General features: G+C 33.9%; 1 protein-coding gene across 3 annotated transcripts in view; it reads left to right on the forward strand.

Moving 5' to 3' along the window:
• TUSC3 (tumor suppressor candidate 3) overlaps positions 1-19,659 on the forward strand; it is a 105,205-nt gene that overhangs the window by 82,887 nt on the left and 2,659 nt on the right. For 2 of the 3 annotated variants that reach the window (XM_083861249.1, XM_083861251.1), the window contains 2 exons: positions 12,235-12,309; positions 14,625-14,715. In XM_083861249.1, the coding sequence (XP_083717375.1) occupies positions 12,235-12,309; positions 14,625-14,715 (166 nt within the window). The remainder of the gene's footprint in view (positions 1-12,234; positions 12,310-14,624; positions 14,716-19,659) is intronic. The other variant, XM_083861250.1, reaches the window with a different exon arrangement.

Raw genomic sequence — 19,659 nt, forward strand, 5'->3', positions numbered from 1 at the left:
TTTTTTTTGTTTTTTTTTTTGTTTTGTTTTGTTTTTTGTTTTTTGTTTTTCTTTTCAGTGTTACCTTTCCAGTGGCAAAAACTAATTTTCTTCTGTTTTTAATCTTTCTTATAGTAGTTAAAAATTCAATTAAAAATAATTTTATTTCTTTTTACTTACAAGATAGGCATACACAAATTTACCAACTATGCATGAAGATGATTTGTCCTTCAACAGTCCTTGGATTCCCCCCCCCCCCCCCCCCCCCACCTAATCTAAACAGTTTACTACTACTTCTTGAAACAAATAACTCAATCACATCTGTTCTGACATCACCTTTTCATGGAAAACTTTGAGACCTACTTTTATTCTTTCAGTCTTACTGAGTCAGAGAAAGTTAAGCTTTTTTGGGGTTTTTTGGGGGGGTGCGGGTCAGGTATTTTTTTGTCAAAGTTTTAATAAACTGTAAGAAAAGCTCCTAGTCTCTCTGGGTTTTTTAAACCCTGATTCTTATCATCTTTATTCATTGAATGAGAGCTCTAATCACCATTAACAGTGTCTAAAGTTTAGTAGTTCCATCACAAAGACCTTCCTTTAAGGAGAACAAGGAAAAGAAAATATTTCTCAATCTGCAGAAATAGCTGGATCCCAGTTTTATGATCATAGCTGCTCTCTTATTCTCTCTCTGAAATTATGTTGCCTTAGAGCTTGCCCTTCCTCTAACTTCCTTATCTACCTTCATCTTTGGCATTTCCTATCAAAAAACAACACCATCATTACACATGCATTACATTCATTTTCCTGGCATCCATTTTGCTATCTGTGAAACCTTTTATGCTTCATAAATAGCCATTCTTAATTTAGTTTCAAAGTCATTATCATATTTTGCAAAGCAAATCTAATACTTGCAATTGGACTATAATGCTGTTTCCAGTTCTGGATCTCTCAGTACAGGAATGTTGCAGACTCAATTCAATGAGTCCAGCAAAGAGCCACAAAGATGATTAGGGAATTATCCTGTGCAAAAAGGCTGAGGGAGCTGGAACTGTTTAATTTACAGAAGATTCTCAGGGAGATCTCTTCAATGTGTATAGATACCTGATTGGAGGACATGAAGAGGAAGGAGACAGACTTTCTCAGTTAGTGCCCTTTGAGAGAACAAGAAAACCAGGAAAATCAGTCTGAAGGCAATAGGATGCTTGTTACTATCAGGGTGCACAAGCATGGAAGCAGGTTACCCAGAGAGCCTGTAGAGTTTCCATCTGTGTAGTTTCCACCTGAAAACTACCAAGTCAAAACTCAGTGACTATTGCTTTAAATGCTACATTTTTTAAAAAAAAGGTACACAGAGACAGCTATTTCATATGAAAAGTTTTTTGTTTATTAGATAGATTTTGCATCTTACTGGTATCATCTTTATGCTTTCCTTTGTAGAGCTGAATTTATGTTTTCACGGTTTTCTGCTTTTTGTAAACTGTCAAAATTTAAACAAATCTGTTATCTAAAACAGTCCCATTGACTACTTGAGAATGAGAAAAGGAAAACCCCAAGCCAGAAAATATTAAAAATAAATAAAAATTTTGTTGATGACATGTTTTCTCTGACTCAGGCATGAAAGTGATCTCTTTTTGTTGGCAGATGCTGTCTTTAAACCAGGAAGTTTACTAGCTACATTAATGCAGCTGTCTGAAAGAATCCCTTCAGTGGTGTTGTTCGTTGCCACTTACAGAATGAATTCTCTAAGGTTTCATTTCATGGCTCAATACTGTTGAGATGAGTTTTTGGTCACACACAAATTTCAAAATGAAATCTTTCACATGAAATCTTGACAGAATTTAACCATTACTCATGAAAATTAATATTCCTTTATTCTTTCAGTGTAACTAGTAATTACAAGCTGTTCAATTGCTTCTTCGTTATTTTTTTATTCAGAAAATGTTGTTAGAAAATGTGGGAAATAGAAAAAAATATGCCAGATTCATTTTATCCTTTAAAAGATGCATTGAATTTTAAAACAGGACATTACTATTCCAGTAATGTACATGTTTCATTTGATTCCTTCTTTTTACTTTGTAGTAGTAAGCTTGTCACTTCTTGCCAGATGTTGAAGTGCAATGTTGTGTTTCTCTATAAAGTGAATTTTTAATACCTCAGAAGAAAAAATATGAATTTCCTTTGCATTTCTGTATTCTGGTCTAGACAGTGATTCTATCCCATCTGCTAGATGATTTCTATATAAAGATCTGGTTTTCCAGGCTGTAGCTATATAATTAGGACTTGGGTAAAAAGGGCTTGTGAAGATGTCAGATACTCAGTTTAAGTAATTTTATAAGGCAAAATTAAATTCAGTAAAATCTATATGAAGTTACTGATTACATACCAGGTATATGTACACGTACAGTGTACTCACCAAGGGCTGGTGATGGGGTGAACTTCATTGGCACTAGAGGTGGGCTGACCCTGGCTGACAGGGACCCACCAAAGCCACTCAGTCACTCTTCACTGGTCGGGGGAGAGAAAATGTAGCAAAAAGCTCATGGGTCAAGATGAGGATGGGGAGAGACTCAGGGAAATTAATTGAAGATACTACCAATCAAATCAGAGAAGGGTAATGAGAAATAAAAACTAAATCTTAAAACAACTTTCCCCCCACCCTTCCCTTCCTCCTAGGCTTCACTTTGCTCCTGGCTTATCTTCCTGGTCTCCCACAGTGGTGCAAGGAAGAATGGAAGTTGTGTCCAGTTCATCACACTTGTCTCTGCCTGTCTTTCTTCCTCAGGATGAGGACTCATCACCCTTGCTTCCTCCTATGGGAGAAAGTTCTCCATGAACTTCTCCAATGTGAGCCTTTCTTGTGGGCTGCAGTTCTTCATGAACATGTAGCAGAGAACACTGGAAAGGCATTGTTGGATATCAGCAAATCATTAAGGTTGGAAAAGACCTCCAAGATATGATGATTGTATATTATACACTTCTGTGTCTTCCAGGCTATTACTTGGAGCACTTTGTGTTATCATGACAAGATAAGTCTTACTCAGTTTTGTTCTTTGGCTCCCCTTCCTCTTGTATTAGAGAATTGACTTCAGGAAATAATTACGGAAGTCATAAAGGTGTAAAGTGTTGGTTGAAAGGGATCTTGGAAGATCACATACAGCAGTCTTCCTGTTAATGCAGGATTATCACTTACACTGGAGCTTGTCTTTCTTGGTTTTGTCTGGTGCAATTTTTTTCAAAACTTCAAGGACAGAGATCACATAATCTCTCTGGGCAGTTTTCAGATGTGAAATTGTTTTTTTATCCAGTCTGAACCTTCCAAACTGCAGTTCATGGTGCATTCTGGTGTGAACTACAGTCTTGTCTGATACAACATTTTGGCTTCCCTTTGGATTTCTTTTGCCAGCCTTATAGAATTGGTGGAATAGCTTTAGTGAAGCTTTATTAGGAAATGAACAGAACACTCTATGGAATAGAATTATGAGGCCCATTATGGTTTAGCTTTTTATTGCCTAGGAATAAAACAAAAGCCAAGGTTTGCTTTTATTCATGCCCCATTTTAGCTCATTGTTCACCATAAATCAACAAGTTAAAAAAATTTCAAAAGAAAAAAAATATATCATTCTTTCCAGAGAAAAAGTAATACAGAATAAGTGTTAGGTATAAATTTAATTTGAGCTTATATCCCTAAAAATATGCTGGTCTTTTCAATCTGAAAAAAACCTTTCAGTTTTCTTTGAAATTGGCCAATTTTTATATCATCCCCAGAAACAACAAAACCTTGTTATCATATGCAATTAAGAAGGAAGCTTTATGTAATATAAAAACACATCAGCTTGACAATCAGTGCTTCAATCAACTGGGTCCAATTTACACACATAATACTTTGGGGTGGGGCAAGGTTGTAGAATTATTTCAATATAGAGACTTTCTGATGAAGTAGAAAATTTATCAAAAAGTCATTACAGAAATATAACTGCTGTAGAATAAATATGGCAGATGACACAACTTATTTAAGAGCATAAGAAGATTGTGTGATTTTTTTTAAGGGAATTTTTTTGGATAAACTATATAAAAGAAGTAACGTGTGGAACTATGAACATGCTAAGCATTGTGCAGTTTGTAATTCAAGGTTTTGCTTTTGAAGAGTTCTAGCATCTCTGAAGACCCTAGGACTACATAGTTTACGCAGAGAAATACCATTGTTCACAGTCACAATTCTGGTAAGGCAGTCTAATTGTGTGCTAGATACTCAGTTCTACCATGCAAAAAGAGCTAATATCTAAACACATTTTGATTTAGCAATACAATTTAGCATCTTCTCAAGTTACTATTAGTTTACATTCACATGTATTAGTGCAGAAATGACTTCTAAGAACATAGGGAAAAATTGTGCAAAAAAAAAATAACCAGATGGGATAGTTGATTCAGGGATTTTTGAGCCAGGTCAACCATAAAGAATGTTATAGCTTCTAGTCATCAATTAATAAACTCTTACTTCTTTCTAATCCTTTTTTTGAATTAATTATGGGGTACTATTCTATAGAAACAAATTTTCATTGTAAATTTCATGTGGTATGCAAAATTTATTCCTTTAGAATTTTTTTAGCCTATAATTTGCACAATAAATGTACTGTGTGACTTTAGTATATAAGTCATTGGAAGTAGTCCATTCCCTCTCTTCTATTCCCCTTCTATTTGGAGCTTTATAGAGTTCACCAAAGATATTTCTCTCTTCTCCTTTCCCAGTTGAAAAATTCTCTTTCCCCATGCAGAAGATGTTCCAGGCTTGTAGTGTCTATTCTTGCAACCCTCTTCTGACAGAAATTGGGTCATAGATAAGAGAAGTCAGCAGAAATCATCAGGTACTAATAATTTTTTTTTTAATGCTGAGTAGTTTGACATTCTTGGAAAGACAAGAAAGAAAAACTAAAGACAAGGGTATTGAAGTACTGCTGCTAGAGTTATTAAGAAGACATAAAGGCAAAAGAGAGATAACTCTGGAATGAAGAGCTGTCGTTGCCTAAGAGAAATGATGTGCAGTAAACTGCACAATCAGTATTACTTTTGTAATTAACTACAGTTGAATACAGATATTGTATATGGCTGTTATATCTGAAAAGGCACTGAAGTGTGCAGTGTTCAGCTGTAAATATTGCTCTGAGTGTCAAGATACAGCAAGAAAGATAAGGAATAATAATATTGGATAGGCTGTGTTGGATTTGAAAGATTTCTTAAATTCTTCTATTCCTTCTTTTTGTAAACACTACTCAGTATTTCTAATGAATTTTCATCAAGTTGTTATGTCATTCCCTGGAGAAATAAAAGTGTTTTGAATGTAATATGTCATAGTTTTTTTCCCTTTTGTAGTAACAGTGGATCCTTACTTTAAGGAATAAATTTAAAAGTAAATATTTTCATTATCAAAGGAGTTTCAGTTATTAAGCAAACTGTTTATTTATATATTTATTGTATCTCCTTTACGGAGATAAACCTAAACCATTATCATAGGAATTAGCAATTACAATTAACCTGGTCTGTTTTCTCATTATTACTATTAAACTTAACATTGATGCTGATTAAACACAGGCACCTAAAAATGAAAATGTCTTTTCAGCTTCCTAATTTGAATTCCCAAGGCAAAGTTTAATGGGACAGCTGCGTAGGTGGATATTGATTGAAAGATAAAAGGACAAATCTTTTTGGTAGCATTAAAATGACACCTACTATGAAACAGATTTCCAGTCCTACAGAGGGAAATTAAATTAAGTGTATTGAGTGCCCCTGTGGTGTGAGGAAACTTTTCCATAGGATGAATGTAAAGAGATGACTTTCTGTATGTCAGAATCACTGAGCATAAGAATCTGAAATTTTTAAGTCAAAAGTCAGTAGAATAAGACTCACTTAGCTCTCAGTAGTAAGACTCTGTCACTTGTGCATCAATATGCACAACTAGTTGTGTGTTCCCCAGAGATTATATGGTAAAATGAATGAGGATGGTAACTAAAGCAGTGAGATGGGATTATTGTATTCATGATCTTAAGGATAAGAAAGAAAGAAAGAGGACCATGGTGGGTAAAGTTAGGACCAAAAGTGCAACATTATAGAATTTTAAGCATGCTTTCTAATTAACTTTGAAAATCAACATCCAAAGCAGCTGAACATCCTACATGTTTTCTAGTATTTACTTGCATTAGCTGCCAGTACTGTCTTGTTAACCTCATAACTTACTCTGATTCTTCTGGAAGGTGTCTGGTTCCTCCTAAATGTAATGAAGCATAAGGAGATCATAGCTAGAAAAATCAGGACAGTTTTATTTACCTAAGTCTCCTACTGCCTGACCTTAAAACAATTCATAATATGACCCTTTAGAAAAGACATTAAGGTCCCTTAAATGTGAGAGAGATATTTAGAGACCTTAAATTTACAATTGGGCATTTGTTAACTCAACATGAAAAATAATTCATATCTTTCATCAGCTAATTGCAGTACACTGGAATTGGTGAACTACCTTCACATATGGCGTGTGTCCTCTGCATGAATTTAGCAACTCTGAATTTCAGTGATTTTCAACCGTTTTCAATTTCTGGTTAAAATTTTTCAATGGTAGTGCAGAGCCCTGCAAAGCTAATTTAGCTGTCAGCTGCTCTGGCAATTGGCCCATTTTTAGTTGCCTCTTGCAAATAGCTGGCTACTAGTCCATACAACAAGACCACAGGCTGAGGACATTTTTAAGGGTTTCTTTAGGCTTCAGTTAACAATTGTTATGCATATTTTAATCATTAAGAAACATATGTGCTTGAATAGCTAAAAGATGCAAAAATCTAGCCAAAAGTTAAATGTTTTACCTTTTAGATCCGCAGATACCTTCTACTAAATGGAGTAGTCCTCAAGTGCATTCAGCTAAGAAATAAATTATATTGCCTAAATCCTTGCAATGATGGAGAATTAAATGACAGCTGAGACTCATATTAATGATGACTTATGAAAGAAGAATGTGCAATGTTCTCAAAAATATTTATAGGTTTTTAGGGAAAGCAAGAGAGAGTGTGTCTGCATGCAAGTATCAAGTGTGTGCTAAGAAACAGGTGAGACATACTAGGTCTTGTGTTCAAAATAAAGTGCTTGAAAATAAGGTGGATGTTTGTAATACAGTGTTAGAATACTGAGAGAAAATTATATAGCTTCATAAATATTTAGAAATAGCTCAAATGAAGTTTGTTTTAAGGAATGTATCTGTGTTTAAAAGTTAAGTTAAACTGTTAAGAAATTCCCTCATTTATTTTTTTCTCTGGTATGCTTAACGTTAATGACAGTAAAGTACTGTTATACATCTACCTGTTCTGGAGATGTTTATACTTTTATGATTTGAATATTTATTTGAAATATGTATGTGAAAATTTAGAGAAATTGATTACAAAATATAAGTAAAGCCAGAAAAATATATTATGGGGCAATCCACACTATAAAAATTTCCAAGATGGACAGCACTAAACCTGAAATTTCATCAGATGTAATCTATATAACCAAAAAGGTCATAAATAATGACCTTTTTGGTTGTATAGATTACATCTGATGTGCATAATAAATATAAAAATCATTTCCCCAGCGTTAGTTTTAGCTGATCCTAAATATGAATAATTAGGATCAGGCTGAAAAACTCTGAATGTTTGATTAGTGATTTAACACAAACTTAATCAGGTTTGCTGATTACCTATGCTCCATTTTGCAGCTGAATTAAGACAGATTCCAGAGTCTTTTTCTTCTTCTGAAGGTTTTGTATGGCCTTTCCAACCTCAGGTGTCTTAAGAGCAATGGTTCCATTAGATTATCTGTAGATTAGAAAGATAGGTTCATAAATTGAATCTGAAATTAATCAAGTTAATAATAAACTTTTTCACTATAGGAAATTCTATATTAGTATGAAATCTATGTTCTGTTAAAATGGTGAAAAAGTATCAAAAAGGAAAGTGGTATAGTATAAATGGCATTTCAGTGATTAAAATGCAAACTTTGAACTACTTCACTGTTGTGAGATGCATATTTCAAGGAGCTGAGGAGAGCTCCAGTGCCAAGACATGTGTAATACTCCCTAAAATTCTTGAAAATCCATTCAGTGTAGCTGAAGCCAGAAGGTTTAAACAGAAAGTTCAGGGTTGTTGTTAGTATCATTACAACTGGATTTCAGGCCGTTAAAAAATAGTTAAATACAGCTTGATTGTGTAAAATTCACCATAAATCCATATTCAAATAAATAATTTTCAGACTGCTCTCCACTTTTTCAACTTCTGATTTAGGAATCATCATTCTTCAGTGAGATGAAACATACAGTAGTTGGCATCTTAAAAATAGAAGTTTAAGTCTCAGTAGGAAAGGTTAAAATAAATATTTCCATCAGCATAATATACCCTCTTGTAAGGGGCCAGCAAAGAATTTCTCATGTTCTAATCATCACGCCCCAAAAACCAAACCAAACCAACAAAAAATAAAATAAAATAAAATAAATTTTAAAAAAAGAGAGAGAGAAGATGAAACCTCCATAGATCTTTCTGTTGTTCATATTACCCCTTGACAAAAAAGTGTGTGCTTTTATTTATTCCATGTCTGATAAATTGAACCAGCAATTTTTAAAGATTGTGTGATAATCTATTCCCATTTTAGGTAACAGTAAACTGAGAACAGGCTCAAGTAAATGAATATTTTTTTCTCTAATTTTTCTTGCTCGTGTGTTATTAAGCAACCAGGTGATCTGCATTTTAAAAGGTACTTGTTTCTTTATGTGTTTGTAATGCTAGTGCCAGATTTTGCACCCTTGGCAGAAATACAGCTGAATATGAATGAGACCACCAAACTTTTTTCACAAAAGTAACCAAATGCTAGTCAAGCTATTTTCTCTCCTTCTTTCATTCCTCACTAATTAGGAATGAATTTGTGAATTAAAGGTATAAATTAATTATGTGTTACATTAATAAGCTTTGAAATTATCAGGTTTTCTTCCTTTTGGGCATTCTGTGATTAAATTTTCTATGAAAGTATGCTAATAATAAGCATCCCAAATTTACCGGTAATTAGTTTAATTTTTTAGGATAACTATAATTTTGGGTTTTATCAATCTAATTTTTGTTTTGTTTTGTTTTGGATTTTGTGGTCTGTTTTTTTCCCCAATTCTGATAAAGCATCTTGATTTTTTCAGGGCTTAATATTTTATTCTGTTACTACTGATCATTTTCTGTATAAGCTTATAAATTGTGTTGATTACTGTTTTTTTCATCCTACTTTAAAACTGTTCTTCCTATATCAAAATTTAAGACCTTTTCAAAAGCCCTGTGTAAATAATATGTTTTCAGGTTTTTTTGAAAACATGTATCAGCTGGGAAAAGGAAAAGCAGAAGTTTCATATGTAAAAGTGTAATAATTTGAGAAGATATATAACAGGATTTACACAAAAAAATTCAGTAGAGGAATAAATTTATCAGAAAACATGAATGTCTGAATTTAAAACATTTGCTTGCCATGGCTTATCGGAGTGCCACATTGCCCCCATCTTTTCAAAGTAGTTTCATAATGCATAGTGAGGCAGATAAAGAGGAATTGGAAAATAAGTAGATCTTTTGATGCATCGTTTTTTGCAGATGAAAAACTATCCAAGTAATCACTTGCTAAAATTTTACATTCTTCACTGTTAGAGAATTGCAATACTGTAAAGGATTATTTTCAGAGCTGGGACTGTTGCTTTATATTCTAGAATATCAAAATAGTGCAAAGGCATAACACAGAAATGAGTGAAAAATAGTAATAAGCCATATATTCTGTGCTAAAAAGCTAATTCTTGTATCGAAATGTCAACTCAGGTTGAATTTTTATTTTAGCATCAGAGAGCTGAGGCGAGTACCATGCACAGTGGTACAGTGTGGCTATGAAACTGATATCATTGAAGGTAAAAGGCAGCCAATGAGGCTGAAAGCTCAGCAATGATGACTAAACTCAGAAAGCAACAACTGAAGGAAAAATAGTGACAGTGTGAGGGAAGTTTTAGGGGTAATTATGTGAAGCTTCAAAAGAGAGGGGGGAAAAAAAACTAGCACAATTCTCATTTGCAGAGCAAGTAACTTACTTTTCTGAGATTGTTGTTCCCAATGGTAAGAAAAGAGAATTAAACTCATGGTCTGCTAAGAAAATAAGAACTACGTTACAGAAGGGGTGTCTCCCAAATGGCTTTTTAGTCCGTGATTGGTTGGTTTGTTTCTCAGAAGCATCCAGGTAAGGGAAATAGCAAAGAACCACATTATGTACTGATACTGCATGAGATAATCAAGCAAAAAAACCCCAAACATTTGCAAGGCATTTCAAAACCTTTGCAAAAAGAGCACTTCCCCAAGAGGACCTGGTGAGTTACCTTTATATCTTGGGACAGAGTTTTTTTTCCCACGACTGTTAAACTCAGGTGAAAATCACTACTATAAGTGAGGAATTGGTAAAATAAAGTTATTAGATAATGCTGCCTTAGGGGTTTTTCCTTAATAGGGTAGAAATACATGTGTGAATTTTTTTTCTCAGCACTTTTTGTGACATCTGCCCTAACTAATTCATCTTTATGCTTTTGTAACACTGGCAAATAAATAATTTAATGATTCTCATTACATTCTCCCCAATTCTTCTTCCCTACTAGAAGCATAGCCATAGAACAGGAGATTCCCAGTCTCACATGCTCATGGATCTGATTCTTAACAAGTCAAGTTTTTAAAAAGCAATTTTTGTGTCATGGACTGCAAGATTAATTTTTTTCACAATATTTTTTTTTAGTATTTTGTCAGGTGCAGTCATAAGCTTTTGGAAGACTTGAATGTAACCAATTATACATAGACCGGCTCTATGCCTTGCAGTCTTTACATGTGTGAGGAATTTAATTTGAGCTGCTAGCATGATTTTAATTGGAGCTTAATTTAGGACTGCAGGTAGGTGTCTGCATCAAAGAGGTGATGTTAAAAACTGTATTTCCTTCATGTTGCCTATTTGCTTCTGCCATTTTTCACCATTGATGTTACTCTTTAAAATCTTGTTATTCTTCATTTGACTTCTCAGTTTGTGTGTATAAAATTGGAAGTCAAACCTGAATGAGGCTGCTCATTTCTGATGAAGTGTGATTGTGTTAACATTGACAGTTCTAAATCCTTTTGCTCAAGCTCAGCTTAATTAAAATTTTACACTGAAAATTTCAGATGTCTTTGAACATTTTGGTCTAATTTTGAACATTCCTAGAGTGAAAAATATTAATATATTATGATTAATGCAAGTGTAATGTTGCAAGATGCAGAAATTACTTACTGGTCTAACACATTTGAAATATCTTCTTGAATTGTGAGCATAAATAATATCATCTTATTCTTGAAGTTTGTAGTCCTCATGCCCTGGGTTAAGTAATGTTGAAAACTCCAACCTTATTTGACCACCTGTAAAGTGTGTTGAAGTTTTTGTTTCCTGCTCTTGTGATCCATGGCTCTCACGTTTCACAGCTGCCTCGGAGTGACATTCAGGCTTGCCTCTGCTTCAGAACAGATGTGATGTACAGTAGAAACCATTCCTTTTTGTTTATACGGTTTCAAATAAACAATTAAGAGAATGGCTTAAGAGCTTGCTAGATTAGTGAAATTGTTTCATCGTTATGTACTTGTTCACATTTGTAACAGTTATAATGAGACAACAAAACACTGAAAGTGACTGAGGACTTTGCCTCTGAGATGTTTCTCTGCTAAACTGTTAAGCAATATGACACTAAAGAGGGAGTTAATGTCTTATCTAAATGCAGAGGAAGATAAACCAGTCCAACTTCTTCAGTTTGTGTCAAATAACGAGTGAACTGTGTGCAATTGCAGTGACTGATTTCTGTATCTTATAGTTTTCATTTTTTAAAAATCCTTTGCTACCAATATACAAAATATTTTAAAATATTGGGAAATGGCTATTTCTCTAACTGTCCAGAATTTGTGTCCTACTTGATGACTTGTCCTTTAAAGCTTCTTTAACCTTCTTTCATTTTTTTAAAATCCAGAATGCATAAAGAAAATTCCTACACATTTTTGCCACATTTTGCCATTTTTGCCAGGTGAGTGTATCAGCACAGTACAGATTGTGATATCCAGTTGTTACATGTAAATACCTTCTTTTGTTTTGTGAATTTGAAAGCTGTAGTTCATAGATGTACCTTTGTGGCTTTCTGAGGTATCCACACATCTGCTGCTTTCCTTGACAATGGCAATACAGATGCTGCTATCACCATGGGAATGGTACTCCTGAATGAAGCTGCTACTTCCAAAGGGGATGTTGGAAAAAGGAGAAGTAAGTTGTACTTTATAGCTAAGGTAATGCTTAGGCAATAAGAAGACACTGCGCAATTACAAGTGAATATCTGATTGTTTTCAGAAGGTCTCTGCCTTAAACCGATGTTTACCTTTAATTGTTTGTAAAAGAGGAGAGCATAAAAATTCTGTTGATAAAGCTGTATTCACATGAAGTAGTAACAGTAAAAAAATACTTTAAGCATTCACAGCCAAGGTACAGCTTAACACAGTATCTCTACTACATTGCATAAATGCTTTTTGGTTCTTGAATTATATCAGAAATCAGTGATATAAAGAACAAGAGTTTTAAAACATTGTTTTCAAAATGAATTTTTGCATTTAAGATGATAACATCCAAAAGAGTTTGAAAATTCTTGTATTTGGTACTTTTGCCAATATCGTGTCTCCAGAGGAAGGTGGAAACCCAGCAGTAGGTGTAATACAGAACATATCCTAATCTGTAATGTCTAAAGAGACTTAGCTTGAAGTGCAATTTTAATTTTTTTTCTGAATTTTGTTGTTACTCAGAATATTGAGAGATTTATTTTTGTGAATGCATCACATAAACACACAATATGAAAGTGTTTTATCCAGAATCAAATTTCCTCGCTGTTAGGTCAGACAAGGTTTTACTGAGTGTGACATAGGTTGAAACAATTATGCCCATCTGCCTTTGTACCTTTTGCATCCTCTAACTTATTTTTCTCATATAAGCCATTGAAGGTCTTTGGAAGATACTGTATTTCCTACACTGCCTCCTCTTTATTTCAAGATCAGTTCTTTAGCTTCTCTGTAATACACAGTATTGCAGATAGAGCTGCCAACTATTTTCTTTAAAAGCATTCTAGAACTCTTCTTAATAGCTGGTTAAATGGCTAGAGATCTCTCTAATTTATAGTGATTTGAGGGCCTCCTTCAGCAAGCTGTAGATGTGTTATTAATTCTGAATATCTTCTACAGTAACTAGCTTTAACAGTGGTGTCAAAGGATACAGTGATACAAGTTTAATTGGAATGTGATCTTTGATCTGGGCCTGTGAACACAAGCACAGTGAAATATCAGTGGACTGCAGTAAAAATTCAGGCTCTTTGCTCTTTGTGGCCATTATGTGAATGCTTTCTGTGTATCTGCCTTGTGCTGTTCATGCTTCCAATTTATTCATCCATGCTTGGAAATCATATTTGTGAGTGGTGATTTCTTTATAATGAAGTGTGTTTATTAGGTTTGTACATGGCTAGTTTTCTCAAAATAACTGTAGAAATTTTATATTCCAGTTGACATGTGTCACTTTCCACATGGTCAGTTTTAATGAAAAAATGCATCATTGTCAGTTTCCTTGGCTTCATGTTTTCTCATCCTTCACTCAAAGGCAGCACACTTCTGAAGCATGAATATTGCAATTAAATAGCAAAGGGTTGGCTAAAGTGTGAATAGTATAAGAAGAGGAATTTTTAAAATCAAAGTACCTCACTAGAATCAAAACATTATCTAATGTAAATGAGTTGCTTCTCAATTTGTAATATGTCCTCTTTTCTAAAAAAATCTATATGCAACAGAGTGGGCTATCACAATCAAGAAGGTTTTATGCCATTATTCCACAGGATGCCAAAAGATGTTCCAAGTTTTGTTTGTTAATTTAAGCATTTACTCTGTTAGTTCATCCTTTGTTTGAAAAGACGCAAAACACTTTCACCTGGATGGTATCAGAAGATCTACATCATTGTTATTTACCTTCAGAGCCTGAAGATTTGTATTGCTAGTGAGCCAAGAGTAAAAAAAGTGATTTGGCTGCCAGCCTTGGAACTTAGAACAGTGAAATTTTTAGCAATTAATAACTAGGTAAAGTAGTTACTAAGCTGCCTTTACTGCTACTTCAGGTATAGATGGTTGGCTAGAGAGAACATGATTCCATTAGTCCAGAGACATTTTTCTAAATGTAATTTTTTTTTTCCAAAAAGAACAAGCAAATATCTTAAATGACATTATTTGATATGTATAATTTAATAGGTTATTAAATCCATTATCAACAGTAAGGTGTTCGCATCCACATACATTTGACTTTCACCTTTCTACTTTTTTCTTGAAAATACATTTGCCCTGACAGGTTATTTTTTCCTAATAACCATAAATATTATTTCCATATCTGTTTGAAATCCTGTCAGAAGATAGTGGGTTTCTGTAGTCAAGGCAGTAACATTTTGTATTTAGCTGTGTCAAAATTCTCTATAAATGATTGACGTAAATAATATTCTTTGTAGGGAATGCAGTTTAAAATCTTTTATGTGCTATTAAACAAAGTTGTTTTCTTTCCAGTAATATGTCTGGTAGGCCTTGGTCTTGTCGTCTTTTTCTTCAGTTTCCTGCTGTCAATATTTCGCTCCAAATACCATGGCTACCCATACAGGTAATGCCTTTAAATTCTCATCCTATAGACTGTAATAGCTTTGTAGAAGTTTAAGAATTGCTTTCGGTTAAACAATCTTTAATCTTTACCACTGGAGTCAATGGAAGGTGGTAGAAGCAAGAACTGTGATTAATTTAAGAAGACCGAAAAGGGCTGGAATGCTACTGTTGGCATGACGGTTAAAGCAGACCAGTTAACAGGGTTTGAGCACAGATGCATGGCTTGTGCAGTGCCCCTTGAAAAATGTAAAAATAAAACAAGCTTTTGTTTGTAAAGCCTTATTAGATATTTAGTTTTGTACAACTAAGATGAACAAAAGACAGGGCACAAAAAAACAAAGCACTGTATGGCGCTGATTTTACTTCACTAAAAGTACCCTTTTCTTTTGTCAGCCACACCATGGAAGAGAGAAAGGATTATAGTTTTTCTAAATTATATATACACCTGTCAGTTAAACAGCTGCAATTTTTCTGACAAGTGAAAAAGTAGATTTCTCTAATTAGGCCACATGATTAGTGCAAGAACCAGTTTTGTATTCTGTGTTATATTCCACTAAAAAGGATTCAGTCTTGCAAAGCCAAGTTAGATGTAACATTCAGCTATTATCTTTCAGTTTTTCTATTAGTTTTTGCTCTAATATTTCATAACTATTCTCATTTTTACAGAGCTTGGTCTCTTTAGACTGTTTAATTGACATTTAGATTGCTTCAGATTTGTTTTTATTATTTAATAACACCATAATGAGGACAAGGAAACTCTTCCTATTGCAGTATGTGCACAAGGTGTGCTCCTGCTTTTTAGTAATTTTTGCTAAGGAAAGAGGTCTATAAAGGGCCCAGTAGCATTGTACTGCAAAATTTCATCAGTCTGAAATTCACAGTTTGGCGTAGTCTGTCCTGCCTCCCAACATCCTCTCTGGAGATTACTTCTAGCTTGACTGACTTGAGGTGAAAGGCAGGATACAGTTTTCCTAAGTGTAAGGTATTCTTACCTTCCATTAGCTGCTTAAGTCTTAAACTTTAAAGAAGCTGTATTTATGGGCGTAATCTGCAGCTCAAAGCTCACTTGAGAATCTTTGCCAAAGAATGGCAGCCCGTGTTCTGAGCTCACTTCCATCTTTTCATAACAAGTTTATTAAATGGAGAAGGCAGTGGTGGTGGCGTGTTCCTTGCCATGCAATTCATCAGTTACTAAAGAGAAGCTGGCAGTTGTATTAGTTTCATTTTTAGTTCATCTTAGGAATGTTTACTTATGTATCACCTATTAACAACATGCTTATGTATCTGTGCCAGACCTTGCATTGCTTTTGTGAATGTTTGCAGTAGAGGTTTTTGGCTGCTGTCTGATACCTAGGATGTCTGGTGCTGAACAGCATTGTGAGCATTATTATGCTCTGTGAATTTGCATGCCAACATGATACCATTGGTGTTAGTGCAAACTTAATATCGTGTAGTATCAGGTATTATAAGCTTTGGGAATCTTAATTTAAATAATGTAGGGTTTTTCCCTCCTTTCTTGCTAATCTGTTCACTGTAAATACTAGGTCGAGTGGATTTTTTTTTTTTATTTTATTCTCCCCACAATTAATCTAGAATTTATTGAAATTCCAGATATCTTTTAATAGGAATGTCTAGCATAAGTTGGAGGCCTATGTAGATTCCATACTTCTCTTTTATTATCCAAACTAAGAATAAAGGACAGAAAGATTTCCAGTTAGGGGTCAGAATTCTATTAAAAGTTTAATTTTAAAAAAATTTAGTTTGATAGGTGATGCATATCAAAATTAAGTGTACTGTTAGTATGTTAAAGCTGGTTAAAAAAGAAATAAATCCAAGACAATGCTGAAAAAAATAATTCATCACAATCATGATGAAATGAAATAGTGCCACGTCATGTTGTTACTGTGAAGAAAATATTAGATCCATAAACCTAATTCTGTCTTAGGGAGCTAAGTAGACTCAATACCACAACTTACAACTCAAATAAAGTAATAAACAGTGTGTATGCATTAATACATGGGAAACATTTAATAGCTGGCTAAGTGTTACGTGGTTTTCTTGGGGCTTTTTTATAATGTTAGTCCTTCTGCATGATTAAGCAAGATCTTTTGGGCTTAGTTGGTCTTTCCTAGATTGTTCCAAGTTTTCATGGTAATAAATTAATCATTCAATCTTAAATCCTCACTCAATGCAGAATTATTGGAAACCATCTCTAGAGCTGATCCTTTTGCTCTGCTACCATCAAATTTCATTTACTCATTTCACACGTGTAATTTTCTTATCTGATCCTTTCCAGTTTTAAATCTTGCATGTTTCTGTTGGTCTCTTGGGTAGGGCTGACCCAATTTTCTGTTATTTTCAATAAACATACTATTGATTCTTTGACATTTCAGTGTTCTCACTGTGTCATCTTCACAATCCCATCACATTTTTTAGAGAAGCCTCTTTGTTTTTCGTGGATAGTTCTTAAGAATTTTAATGAACATGCAAAACACTAAGGAGGACCAAGTATATAAAATCTGTTATTTTCTCTTTCCCCTTTTAATTTAGTATCCTGCATTTTAACTTCAGTCATATGTGCTAAAATACATTAATCTTTTTGTCTGAATTCCTTAAGATCTTCCAAGAGGTTCCATGCCTCATCAGTTGATCCCAGTGCGGCTATATCTTAAGATGTGAAATATGTCTATCCTTTTCTTTTCACTGGTTGTAGATTTCACCTTGAAACTATGAGTATGTGATGAATTGTCCTCAGGCTAGTAAAGCTTTGCCTTTAACAATACTAACAACAATGCATACTAATGATCTGTCAGGAAAAAAGTAACATTATGTTGGCCTGCCTAAAGCAACAGTTAAAGAAAACTGAAATTGCTTTAACACTATATGCATGACCTCAAGCATCAACTTCACTATCCTACTTAAAAGAGAAAAAATTCAAATGTCCTAAATTGTTTCTATTCTCTCCCCTGAACAACCAAGTCAGTCCTTTGTGAAACATCAAGCACTGGTAAAAAGTGAAACAGTAACACAACCCTGCTGTGTATCCTCTTTTCTGCAGCGACCTCCATGTAGCAAAGTTAAATCAAAACAGAGGTGGATAAAACATGAAGCAGGAGTCAAAAACTGGAGAAAAATCATTCTTTCTTTTTTCTAATGTGGTCTATAAGGTGCTCTTTAGGGGGCATGTATATAGGGAGGGACAGCAATCTTGACAGACACTTTTCGATCCACTTCACACATTTCCAATTTTGATTTGATTCTTTCTTTCACAAGATTTTCTTCTTGAAGACTAGAGTTAGGCAAAAAATTGTTTAATTAATATGCTGGTAAAATACTCTTATGCAGTATATGAAATGGGAAAGGTGATGAAAAGTGGGGGCCATCATGAAGGTTATACACTGAGCGAGCACAATCATGATGGATGAGCTCACATGCGGCAAATGGCTCTGCTAGAGCCATTTTTGCCATGGCAGGACTTTTTCATGACTGCACTAATCCACCTTTTTTATGGGAATGAAATGAAATTTTTCACTTTGCTAAAGCTTTCACTTTAATTGATATCATTAACTATTGAAAGATATGTAATAATTTTATTTTATACTTTTGAGCATTTTCTCTTTATAATTCTTTTTTGGATATGACAAGTTGATATATATCTTAGACAATGTTTTCTGGAAGGCTTTTACTCTAGTATTTAAAGTGAATAAATGATATATTAAATACCAGAAACTCAGTGACTGAGCAATACAATGTCATTATATCAACACAGAATTTAATCTGTCAACTCATACACACAGGAGTGATGCAGAGACTATTCTTCACTATAACCCAAAACCATGAACTCTTAAGTTTGCTTTGCTAGCCAGGAAAGAGCTTGGCTCTCTGGAAACCACACCTTAGGCAGTTTCAACCCAAAAAGAGTAAAGAATATGAAAAAGAATGAGAGAGGATGCTAAGAACAGAAGATATCAGTACATAAGCACAGTATTTATTACTGGGAATTTTGGGCATGTAAATATTTGTAACACTGCTTCAAGAGGACACAGAGAAGAGTTCTATCCACGCTTTACTGATATTAAAAAAAAACCTCTTGTTTTTTTCCTTTTTAGCTTTGGCTGCAACTAATTAACTGCCCTATATTTTTTCTGCTTTTTTTTCTGAATGAAACTTCTAGCACAGTTTCATTACTCTTAACACTTCAAATTGTTCTTTCAAGCCTACATTTTGTCATTTGTTGTTTTAATCTCAATTTAAATGAAATGGACACCTGAAAATCCTGTTTTCTTAATTTTCCATTAAGTAGCTTTTGAATATTTTTAGAACCTGCCCTGCAGTTGAATGTTTCATTATCCAATTATCCTTCATAGCCCTTATATTTCAGTATTATTTACAAGAGTAATGTGAATTTTTTTTTAGCTAAACCATAAAAAATAATCAGCCTTCTGGACTATGTATTGATGGAATGGAAAATACATATTCTTTATTGGCTAGCAGAGAAAATGAACTAAGCTGTGCAAAGCATGATAAATAAAAGATGCCTTATTTTCATCAAAAACCCATAAATGTTAAGTCAGACATAAAGTATTCATTTATTGCTTGGGGAAGGACAGTCAATACAACAGGACACACAAATTACAAGATGTCCCAGAGCTTGAAAAATCCTTACATTCACTGTATACGCATCTACCCTTGTTGTAATTAAATTAGTTTCAGTAAAGAAATCCTGTATAATATTGAAATTGAATTTAAATGCAAGTGAATAAAATAGAATAGTTATTTCTTGGAAATATCCTGAAATATACTGGAAAAATATTAGTATGTAGTACAGACATATGAAATAAAAATTTTTAAGAATCATAAACACTACTGACAGCTTTTTAGATATTTCATGCACAATTAAATTGATTCACCTTCAGTTTATGAATTGGTAAACTTCTGATAAATA

This window comes from Zosterops lateralis, assembly GCF_965231275.1.
Source record: "Zosterops lateralis genome assembly, chromosome: 5".
Classification (NCBI taxonomy): Eukaryota; Metazoa; Chordata; class Aves; order Passeriformes; family Zosteropidae; genus Zosterops; species Zosterops lateralis.